This window comes from Anopheles cruzii, chromosome X (assembly GCF_943734635.1).
Source record: "Anopheles cruzii chromosome X, idAnoCruzAS_RS32_06, whole genome shotgun sequence".
NCBI lineage: Eukaryota > Metazoa > Arthropoda > Insecta > Diptera > Culicidae > Anopheles > Anopheles cruzii.
The window spans coordinates 2925913-2937062 of record NC_069143.1 but is presented as its reverse complement, the minus strand read 5'-3'; the positions used below and the strand labels follow the sequence as shown (position 1 = coordinate 2937062).

The 11150-nt window shown below is 40.3% G+C and overlaps 2 protein-coding genes across 6 annotated transcripts; one reads left to right on the top strand and one right to left on the bottom strand.

Moving 5' to 3' along the window:
• Positions 1–529: 529 nt before the first annotated feature.
• On the bottom strand, positions 530–3905 carry LOC128272333 (SET domain-containing protein SmydA-8-like). Of its 2 annotated transcripts, none has more exons than XM_053010126.1 (4): positions 3768–3905; positions 1967–3116; positions 1736–1893; positions 530–1451 (listed from the first exon to the last, which is right to left on the bottom strand). In XM_053010126.1, exons 1-4 carry the CDS (start codon positions 3903–3905, stop codon positions 1365–1367), a joined length of 1533 nt encoding a protein of 510 aa, XP_052866086.1. In that variant the 3' UTR covers positions 530–1364. The 2 variants fall into 2 exon arrangements, with proteins under 2 accessions (XP_052866086.1, XP_052866094.1); XM_053010134.1 differs by having other exon boundaries at positions 1787–1893.
• LOC128272350 (facilitated trehalose transporter Tret1) lies at positions 2613–10377 on the top strand. 4 transcript variants are annotated; one of them, XM_053010161.1, is made up of 3 exons: positions 2613–2712; positions 8542–9156; positions 9226–10377. In XM_053010161.1, exons 2-3 carry the CDS (start codon positions 8551–8553, stop codon positions 10075–10077), a joined length of 1458 nt encoding a protein of 485 aa, XP_052866121.1. In that variant the 5' UTR covers positions 2613–2712; positions 8542–8550; the 3' UTR covers positions 10078–10377. The 4 variants fall into 4 exon arrangements, with proteins under 4 accessions (XP_052866121.1, XP_052866113.1, XP_052866129.1 ...); XM_053010153.1 differs by lacking the exon at positions 2613–2712 and adding an exon at positions 5155–5294; XM_053010169.1 differs by lacking the exon at positions 2613–2712 and adding an exon at positions 6592–6603.
• Positions 10378–11150: the final 773 nt, after the last annotated feature.

Below are 11150 nucleotides of genomic sequence, written 5' to 3'. Positions count from 1 at the left end.
AAAGACTCTATATAATAGCAGCTTTGGCCGTCTCGACACGAGATCTGAGCGACATAGTTTCGTCAGACTGTAGCTTGTCCTACGTTATGTGGTTGTTAGTGCTTACGGTTGATCCTAGGGTGGTCGAGACGACTTCGAACTTTCTTAGAACTTCGAACAGCTGACCACCTGTTAACAAGTCGGAGTTTGAGATACATAGGAGAGCTTTCGACCTATAATAGTATCATCGGAAAGCATCAGCACATACCAGGGTCTGGCAGGACTTGTAATAGATGGTCCGTGAGAGCTTGCCATCCACCTTCTCCTTGCTCGTGACGTTGGTCTCTTGGTCATTCCCAAAGGTTTGGTAAGTTCAACAAGGCCAGTGTTCCCAAACTTGTCATGGTCTTACACAATTTTAATCTGCCATGCTGTCATATGCGGCCTTCAAATCGATGAAATGGCGGTAAGTGCTCTTATGAAAATTAAACATCTTTTTCATCTTTTCGTGAATATACTACTGTGGTAAAAAATATCGAGAATTCGCTTATAACTTAAAAACTCTTTGTTTATTCTTCTAAATCTATGTCATCTCCATTAACATGGTCTTTACTCAGTGCAATACATCTATGTCTACATTTGTTCCAATTTTTGAAACGGTCCGAAAAGTTCTTTTCATGAACAGCCTCCAAAACAATCTTTCTTTCGGCTCCTATCTCAAGTATTGACTGTAAAAAGTGTCCTCGTCGGTCTCCTAAGTTTAGCGAATAGTCAGAAGTCACGTCAGGCAAATACGGTGCTTGCGTAACGTCATGAGTCGAATTTATGGCGAAAACATAACGAAATGTTCACGCAAATGTGATAAAAAATGTGTTTTTCTTCGTGTTGGAAAACCCAACAATTCTCTCCACAAATTCGGTCGTTTTGACGCACAGCATTACGCAAACGACGCACAACCCTCGAATAGTATTCTTTTTTAACACTTTGGCCGATTGGAAAGAATTTATAATGCACCACTCTACACTACGATAATCGCAGATAACCTTTTTTCGTTATTTTTTGGCCGCAGTAGTACTTTCCTTTTCGGAATCATTTAATAATTTTGTTTTCAGCTGTTGTAAAATTCTTATAGATAGAATATAAATCATTATATAGTATTGCGACTGTTTTTTATGTAAACAACTCATTCAACCCAATTTCTTGTACGGATTTATCAAAGCTTTTTATGAGTAAAATTACATTACAAGCTAGAACTCGTTTGAAAACTATTTCGGGGATTCTTCTTCGTCTGGGGAAGCAAATTGTCAGCGTTCTTCATCACAATCTTGATACAAAGCAATATGTTGCCACCATTGATATGTTCATATGCTCATAGGTTTTGTAGTTCATATGCTGACGACTACTGATGGGTCTGTTTTCGATATATGAAGAATTTCATCTTTTACAGCTTGCCATTTGCCTCTTTCGTGATTCTGAAAAGAAATGTACAAACGAATTAATGTCACTGGAACATGTTGTAAAGTATAAACGCCTTGATTTAAAATTAGTTCAAGCTAGTCCTGAATATGTTCAACTCAATGAATCAACTCAAAGTGATGATTTTTTCTAATGAAAGGAGTTTCTAACAATTGGATAATATGTTTCAGTATATCTTATTCTTCTGTTCTCTCTTAATATGTCTATTTTTTTTGTCTATATAATAATATGTATTATTTTGTTATACGATGAGCATCATTGTAATGATAAGGGTTTGTACCGTCATGGATCCCAAACGGTTGAGAATACCGAACGATGTTTCGAGTTTTACCAATAGCTTTCCTCTGAACACCCCAAAACCAGGCTCCAATCGGTCGGCAACTTCCAGCAAATCGCGACACAGTTCGATCACTCGACGAGCGCGGCATTCGATTTGATCTGATCACAAAGTAAGAACACCAGTTAATAGATCAAGAATGCTGCAAGAACTGAACCTGCAATTAAATGTCACCTTTTTTCTCTCCCTCGCCTGAGGCGCTGTTCACCAACAGTTGTAACAGTGCATACTTAGCCTGCAGCACATAAGCATTCCAGCCATGAAGTACAGTACCATAGCGCTCCAAAAAGCTATCGTAGCTCTTCGGGTCTGTTTTATCCAAAGACATCAGTTCCTTCTCTAGACGTTCACAGCGTGCAACGTACAGATTGATAGGCTCCTGGAACGAGCATTTCCTGCGCTGACAGCGCCACGGGGTTCGGTAGTCAGTTGGCTGCGAAGGGAGAACGAACCCACCTCTGCACTGCGGACAACGAAAGCCACTGATGTTCGTGCCGAACTCAGTTGGGTCAGCACATCGATCGCACTGGCAGTCGAAAAGTTTGGCTTGCTTCAAAGCAATTCGCCGATGAAGGGTTCCGAGCAGCGGCTGCGTGTAGGATACGGTGATAATGGCGCTCTGCGGGATATCCGTGGTTGCCACAAGGATCATGTTCATGCTGGCGTCGAAGTAGTGTTTGGTGTTTGGCTTACAATCGTGGGAAAGCATTGCTCCCCATGGGTACAGCGCCCGTATTTTCGTGTGCCGATGAGGAAGTAGCACCTCGTAGCAATTAGTGTCGAGTATGCCACAAACTTGTAAGATGTGTTGTTCGGTGTATTGCCGCAGGCCAAGTACTGTCCGCGCAAACGGTACTACGTTTGATCGAACCACTTCGTACAGTGGAGACTGCAACCGTTGCGCTAGGTGCGATTCAAAGGTTTGTATGTGGGCATATTTCTCTGGTGCGTTGCGTTCCAACAGCAACAAGCGCAAAGGGACAATTACACAATATGCTGTTTCTCGTTTGTGCACATTGTTGAAGTCAGGGTACAATTTTGGGCGGTATCCGCTTCTGGCCAGTATGATACACTCGTGGCGATGTTGGTCCGATTTTTCGCATTCCGCCCCACAAAGAGGCCATCCACAACCAGAACATTCATGAAAGTGATTCGCACCGGATAGTTGTAACAGAGGCATTAGATCCCGATTGCATCCCAGACAAACAGGCACACTGACCATTTTAGGTCCTGCAACGTACGCTGTGTCGGTAAGTATGATCTCTCCCTGTCGGATATTTCTTGTGGCTACCAAGTGTCGCCCTAGGCAAGCGTTTTGCTCTACCTACAAGAAATAGAATCGAAATACAGCGAATTTGAATTAGTGTGTACGGTTTATATATAACAACCGGATGCGAAGTAGCGGTCGCTTGACGATTGCTCTATAGAAAAACTTCGGCATGAGATGCTACCCAGGTCCACTATAGGATCATCGGCGTAAGTTCACTTCACTCGTTATACGATATTGCATGTGGTCGGACCCACTGGTACCCTCTGCAAAGAGTGGTCACCCAAATTGTTTGTAACTTCTCACGTATTGCCCTTCTGTTTCTCATGTACACATTTATCATTGTGTAAGAAGAATTGTCATTCTTAATTGGTAGGGTGCATCTGCTATGCACTTAATCCTCCTTCTTCTTCCTTTGTATTATAGAGACTTTGAGCTGTGCACTTAATCCTGTTATCGGTTTTACGTAATACGTTACATGCAAAAATTTGCGAGAGCTAAACGTTACTTTGAAAAGGAAACTAATTTAGCATAGCAATGCAATCGCATACTTTGCGTGAATGTTGGATAAAGCTTTGCTTGAGTTAAAATTCAACGTTGTTGTTTTGAAATCAATTAACAATATCATGAAAAGTGGCCGTTGGTGGCTAAATTTCAAGGGATTATTTCTAGAGAAAGTCACGCAATGGAATTTCTATTTTAACGTACCCGGTAACAACAGCACTCTCGGCGATGCGTGGCCTTCCAATGCTGACGCTGGTGATCGCGATTGCAGTAGACCACCTGCTGGCAACCAGAACATCTTTGGTTCGCTGGAGCTTTACAGACGGCGCAGCACGACATCATCTTGGCTAGTGGTGACGAACGACGAACACGTTACTAACTAGAGGCGCATAGAATGTTGCCTCGTGTACCGCCCTCGATCGAGATCGATGGACTACTGTTGTTCTTAATTGATGTGAGAAAAGTTACCGCTCATAGTACTTGCAACAAAGTGAAAGTACTCGCTTCGATGTATATGCAATTCGATTATTTTGATAAAACTACATCGCAAAGGAACCCGTGGAAGTAGTTCCCGATGGTTCAACGATCCTATAACCACGACACATTCGTTTGGTAAACTATTGTAAGAAATGCATTTGGCATAGCTCAGGGGATCGTGTGATCGACATAGGACGGCACCGGCGCCGGCGCCGTGAAGTTTTGCCGTTGTGAATTGAGGGTGGTAGATTTGGTCCTACCGGTGTTACAATGTTATAAATATATATTTTGAAAATCATCTTCACACTCGAAGATTCTTGAGGCATTTTTTGACTTGTTGAAACCCGGACGTGCATGTGTATGCAAACATATAGCTATTGGCCAATATATAATTAGATACATATAAGGCAATGCCGGGTTATACCTCTGGTGCGATATGGATACTTTTGTTAAATACGATGCTGGTTATTTAATAGCATTCTCGTATTAAGTTTACTACCTACGCATTTTGGTACAACGACGAATTTATGCGTTCGCCAGCAGTAGATCAGTGAGCAGCTAAACTTACAACGCACGCTGACGTCAACTATGGCATGCGCTTTATAATGTAGGTCAATAAAATTCCGCAATCGGTACTTCATATGTAGATCTCCTCCATCAATATTCTGGCAATGTTTGCACGTCTGGAAGCATTTTCTTCGAAAGATGAAGTTCTTCAATGATGCAAAAACGGTTCATAAGAGTATACACCGATCGACAAGACTCTCTCCTAGTATTGCAACAAGCGTTTATGTCCACAAGGTCTATCGTAATAGACCAGTTAAGAGCTCGATTATCCCATCGTTGAATGAATGAAGGTCCGAGAGTAGGACGAATACTCGCCATAGTGACAGTTCTGATAAGACAATAAATAGCGTCGCGTATCACTTCGATAAACAATATTACCGATAAGAGTCGACCCCTAGTCTATCATGTTTTTTAAGTATAGCGCATTCATATGTGATTTGCCCGGGCAACATATATACCAATCTAATCTCTAGGGGACGATGTTGTATGGTACTACAATAGACGCAGGACTTACCTTGTTCACGTACAGTTTCAACCGGATACCTTAGCAATCAACACCGTTGGAGCATCAAGATCAGTGTGAAAAGTTTAATTGATTGGCGATCCGTATTTCACACGGTCAATTAAAGTGTGTCTTTTTGAACGTTAGTTAGTTTGTCTATCAAATACGGCATATAGCACGGAAAGGTTGGTCTCGAGGCAATTTGCTTACAGTTAGTATTTGGTTTTTTTTATTTTGTAGTAAATTTCTGAATAAACCATTGGTTTTTATCTAATGACGAGGGCATGCTGCAAACCGCTCAAGTGCACATGCTTGGTAATGAATTGGTGCCGATAGTCAATATCGCGCATAGAGTAACCAAAGAGTTTTATATTTAGAATATTAGCTATCTTAAGATGCAGATATAATCTGCACACTTAGAGTAAAGGTTTTGCTAACAGAGGTTTGTGGTGAATGAACCTTTTGAAGCTTTTGTGGTTATTTGAGCAGTGTTTGACGAATTTGTTATGCGAAAAGCAAAGAATTCATGAGTGTATTAGGTCTTCATCGGGGACCATGGTTATAAAAAATTGTAATTGAAACATTGACGAATTGAGATAGAGCAATCTTTTACGTACAAGATACATAGAAACGATGCATAATATGTACAACAATCTCACAATCATGGTGAGGTTCTTCTTGGCGGTGCACCGAAATCAATATTTAAATGACGGGTGATCGCTATCGATCGAATCTGCGAACAATGGACTACACAATCAAGTACAGAGCAGGCATACCATGTTGCCACGATTACAATTTACTACATTACTTTGAAATGAAAGCTTCCAACGATTTGGGTTCTCCGATAGGGAATTTTGATATCAAAGAAAAAATAACGAAACAAATGAAATGTACAGCGCCATGCAAACGATACCAAACTTGGTAAACAATTTTAACCCGCACAATCGAACAATGTACCAGAATGGCGGTCGCGTGTTTTCCGTATAAACACTGTTCTGTTGTGGGTGAAACATGGTGAATTATCAAGGTTTGCCGTTTGTTTTATCCGATCCTTGCTTTTATGACCAGATAGTGGCTCTATTGATTAACGCTGATGAATTATCCCGGGGTTGATGAATAAGTCGTGGCGATCTACTACAATTCAGGGCACGGTTGTGCTCGACAAGCGATAGCGGTTATGCCTTGATCTGTTGAGTATCGCCGAACAGTTATGGTGGGTTACGTGATAGCCCGATAACGTGTTTATCAGTTTAATTAGTGAAAGAAAGAGATTTGTTATATAGTGCTAGAGAGTGCGACCAGGGATTGTAAGTGATTTTCAATTTTCAACCAATGGGACAACGTTTGAGTTACGTGTGTGTGTGTGTGTGTGTGTGAGAGAGAGTATTATAAAAGCGATAAGCGATTGTTGGTAGTCACTTGTTTGCAAATTACAATTGCAATTACAATTGCCGTTACCTACTTCGCTACATTTCAATTTGGAACGTGGGTTAGGTAAGGAGGACGTAAGCAACAGTTAGTAAATTGAATTGATGGTTGGCAGTTGGCAAATTGCAAAAACCGAAACTAGTGTTTTATCGATTAGCATTATTAACTATACAGTAAGTGGCGTTCTACGCTCCCCAGAAACTACCAAATTGCATCTGCGAAGGAGTATATTTAAAATTCAAAGGTGTTGACATATTATGTTGCTTTTCACAACACACAATTCAGATAGCACCAAATCATTTCAAACGAACGAGTTGGTGGCGTGTGGGGCGTACGTGAGCATTTCTGTGTGGAAGTAAAACAATAACATTCTTTAGATACGAACACGGGTCTAGGACGAGCAAAAGTGGGCTCAAGAGACCTTGGCATTGCCTGACCGCCACGCCTGACTGCACTTCAATTTGCAGAATAAACGGTAGTGTAGTACAGTGTCGTGCAGAGGATGTTAATCCGAGAGTCAGTTGAAAATCTCTCTGTTGTGTATTAAATGAAACAGTGAAAAGAAAGAGGTTTTTCAAATCTATCTTTAATGGCATTGAACGTTAATCTTCAAACAAACTAAGATTGAAATATTCGAATTTTATTTCGTGAAATTCGAAAAGTGAAGGTTTTGTGAGATTGAATAAGAAAGCCTAGGTAAAAGCTTCCATTATAAACGGTATATATTCAAATTACGTTCAATACACCTAACAGGAACGGTGCGGCAAGCTAGACCGTCCTGTAGCAGTAAGCAGTCCTTTTCATTTCCTGTTCTGCGAATGCTTTCACTTAGTGCTTAAAATGTACGATGTTTCCAACACTCTACGGCCGTAAAAAATTGAAACCATACATTTTAATACATCGTCAATACTCGTAAGCTTGTGCTGAAGAAGGAAAGCCATGTTGTACGTTAAGGCCGGGCCAGACGCAACGATTTGTCTGCGCAGATAAATCGTAGCGATATATCGTTGCGTCTGGACAGCGAAATTGCAACGACTTTGGTCGTTGGCGAACATCGACGCAGATCTAGAAAACCTGAGCCATCGAGCATTATTATCAGTCCTATTTCCATACAATTGTGCGTGTGCTGATGGTGGATGGACCTGTGTGCGTGTGTTGATGGCGATTTGATATATTCCTTCTTATTATGAAACTCAAACGGGAACTCGAGCGTTTACTCGAAGCGACATTTTGTTATAGCAAGCAAGAAAGCAGATAGCAGCAAGAGAGAAGGCAGAAAGAGAAAGCTATAGCAAAAAGAACGTTTCCACAACACTGAGCACAACGCATCGGATCTCGCTATGAAATCGTTGCGTCTGGACGCTCCACAGATTGCTACGATAAATCGCTACGACAAACCGTTGCGACAAATAGTAGCGACAAATCGTTACGTCTGGACCGGCCTTTATAGCTGTTCATTCAAGCAATTTTAATTTACGATTGAATTACAATGTTAATCTCATTGTCACGACTATGGTTTTTTTCATATTGTTATGGAATGGCATACCGAATCTGCATTTTCTTGCAGAAATGCATTCCATACCGTTCCATTATACAGATTATACGACGGATATTATAAGAGGAGTCACTGCTAGCTACAGCACAAGGCAGAATGGTGAAAAAATGAAGTATCTAACATCTGCACATCTTTGCTTGAGGATCTCTATAGCAAAACAAACGGACCTTTCTTTGAGTTGCCAAAATAGATGTTTTCATTAATTAGTTCATGAATAATATAGTTTCTTTATTCAGTTATACGTTTTAAAGCGAGTTTTGTGCGAGTTTTGTGCGAGTTTTGTGCGAGTTTTGTGCGAGTTAAAATAGCGACACAATGTCTGAAAATACAGAAACCACTCCTTTAATTAGGCCAGCGGATTATAGGATACAGCACAATGTACAACATCTGATGTTTTTTATATTCATGCATTGGGGAATGGCTATATCATTTTTTTTGTCTTTTCACAGGAAGCTGATATGTCCACGATTGTGGTCAACAATGTGTCTGGAGAGTCTGGTCGCAAATTGCCGCAATTTATTGCTGGTTTGGCGGCTTCTGGTGGTGCTCTTGCAGCTGGTACATTTCTTGGATGGACAAACCCGACTGAAGCTCCTTTAACAATGGAGAACGAATACGGATTCCCAGTGTCTACAGAAACATTTTCCTGGATAGGATCTATTTCTAATTTGGGTGCCGCGCTGATGTGCTTCCCGATTGGATATATGATGAAAATTATTGGAAGAAAATGGTCCATGTTGTCGATGGTACTCCCTTTGGTTCTAGGCTGGCTACTTATTATATTTGCAGAGAATGTAGCTATGCTGTTAGTCGGACGTTTGTTTCTTGGTATTGGGGGTGGTGCTTTTTGTGTAGCAGCTCCTACGTACACAGCAGAAATAGCGCAGCCGTCCATTCGTGGCACTCTTGGAACGTTCTTCCAACTAATGGTAACTGTAGGAATTCTGTTCGTCTACGCTGTCGGTTCTGGCGTAAATGTGCAGGTTTTAAGTATTATTTGCGGTGTAATACCTCTAGTATTTGGATTAATATTTTTCTTCATGCCCGAAAGCCCCTACTATTATGTAAGTATAAATCCCGGAGCATTTTATGCATGGACCATTTGTTAACTGTAAACATCAATTCATTTGCAGATCGAGAAAGGTCAGTACAGCGAAGCCTCCCAGTCATTAAAATGGCTTCGAGGTTCACACTACGACGAAAACGCTGAAATGGAAGACATGAAACAAGAAGATGCTAAGCTGAAAGCTGAAGCTATTACAATACTGGATGCGTTTCGCCAAAAAGCGACTATTAGGGCATTGGTAATTTCTCTGGGGCTTATGTTTTTCCAGCAACTGTCAGGGATCAATGCGGTTATTTTCTATAATGCAGCAATTTTCAAAAGTGCTAACGGCGATGAAGATATGACCTCGGCTAGCGTCATAGTTGGTGGAATTCAAGTTGTTGCTACGTTGGTTGCGTCGATTGTAGTGGATAAAGTTGGTCGAAGGATTCTATTGATTGTTTCGGACTTCATGATGGCGGTCTCAACGATACTCTTGGCTGTGTATTTCCAGCTCAAGCAAGATGATCCATCCAAAGTGGCCGATCTGAGCTGGCTGGCAGTACTGGCAGTATGTATGTTTATTGCCATGTTCTCGATTGGCTTCGGCCCAGTGCCATGGTTAATGATTGGTGAACTATTCGCTAATAATGTGAAAGCGTTTGCTAGTCCAATTGCGGGGGTCTTCAATTGGTTGCTTGCGTTTCTTGTGACAAAAATATTCACTAACCTTACCGATGGTATGGGCGAGGCAGGAGTTTTCTGGCTTTTCTCTGGACTTTCACTGCTAGGCACCGTCTTTGTTTATTTGATGGTACCGGAAACAAAAGGAAAATCTTTAAATGAAATACAACGTGTATTAGCTGGTGAGCAATTGGAGACTAGTAAACAAAAAATTCCCGAGAGTCAAATCGATGATGTATCGTCGCCTGCAACATGAGCTGAAAACAAAATTTTCTGATTTTTTTTTCTGGTTATGATTTTCGAGCATAACCAAAGAACTTTATTATCTTACTTACGCAGCGAAGTTAACGGAAATGCGGATTAAACGGTACTGGTACTGCACTTAATACTGAGAAGAATGACCAGAAAGGCATAAAAAGTCTAATTGATGACAATTCTGAAAGTTTATTATTTGTGCTAATATATAACGTATAAAAAACAAAATAAACGATTGTACATACAGCTCACGCAAAGGTGGAAAAAATAGAGTTATATAAGACAGTGAATAAAAATTCTGAAAGGTTATTATTGTACTATTATATAATGCGCTGCTTTTGAGAAATAAAATTAATGATTGAATGATGTAATTAAAATAATTTCCTATACGTTTTACCTGCTTTCTACTATACATTCAAACTCAACTACTGTCTTATCATATAAAATATGAGTATTTATTGTTTTTTTTTATATCTGGCAATGTGGCCTACATAAACCTTAATAGTGGTCTCAAGAACTAGAATCATACAGCTGATGGATATGATTGAAATGTGTGGTTGATCTCCTTTCACTTCAACTCTAAAAACTAAAAATTGGATTGCATGCTCACTCACTTCACGGAAGAAGTTATGTTCGTTCGACCTTTAAAATGTATGTAAGTTTTCAACGAGTAATTATGTTGAAAAAAAATATTTGGTGTGTTGTTGATTTTGCGATTTTGCAAATGCTATAACGAATTTCCTTTTCAAATTCTTCTGCTCTGCCGTAATGGCATTCAAACTCTCCACAAATGTACACCCGTTAATCTCTGTTTGACAGTCGGTAGTGTAGAGTTTTTCCCAGTAATCAGCTGAATGTGACGTTTGCCTTTGTAGTTGAAGTATTGCATAGAAATCAGTCGCAAAATATATAAACACATCAAGGGTTGTTTAAAAAAAGGTTTCAGCAACCAAGATAGTACACAAAATTACCACTATAAGTAATCTCATTACATTTGCTACCTTTTCATATCCAAGTTTACTTGCTCACAATCAAAGGACTGGTGCAAGGCAGTACTGCTTGGTTCGTTCATAA

Bases quoted from the DNA above. Each gene is read 5' to 3' on its own strand.
- LOC128272333 (XM_053010126.1), bottom strand. From the start codon at position 3,905: ATGATGTCGTGCTGCGCCGTCTGTAAAGCTCCAGCGAACCAAAGATGT. The intron at 3,117-3,767 runs GTACGTTAAAAT...TATTTCTTGTAG, and splicing joins GAGAGTGCTGTTGTTACCGG to GTAGAGCAAAACGCTTGCCT. The intron at 1,452-1,735 runs GTACAAACCCTT...ATTTCTTTTCAG, and splicing joins ACCGTTTGGGATCCATGACG to AATCACGAAAGAGGCAAATG.
- LOC128272350 (XM_053010145.1), top strand. From the start codon at position 8,408: ATGTCTGAAAATACAGAAACCACTCCTTTAATTAGGCCAGCGGATTAT. The intron at 8,471-8,541 runs GTACAACATCTG...GTCTTTTCACAG, and splicing joins ATTATAGGATACAGCACAAT to GAAGCTGATATGTCCACGAT. The intron at 9,157-9,225 runs GTAAGTATAAAT...ATTCATTTGCAG, and splicing joins CCGAAAGCCCCTACTATTAT to ATCGAGAAAGGTCAGTACAG.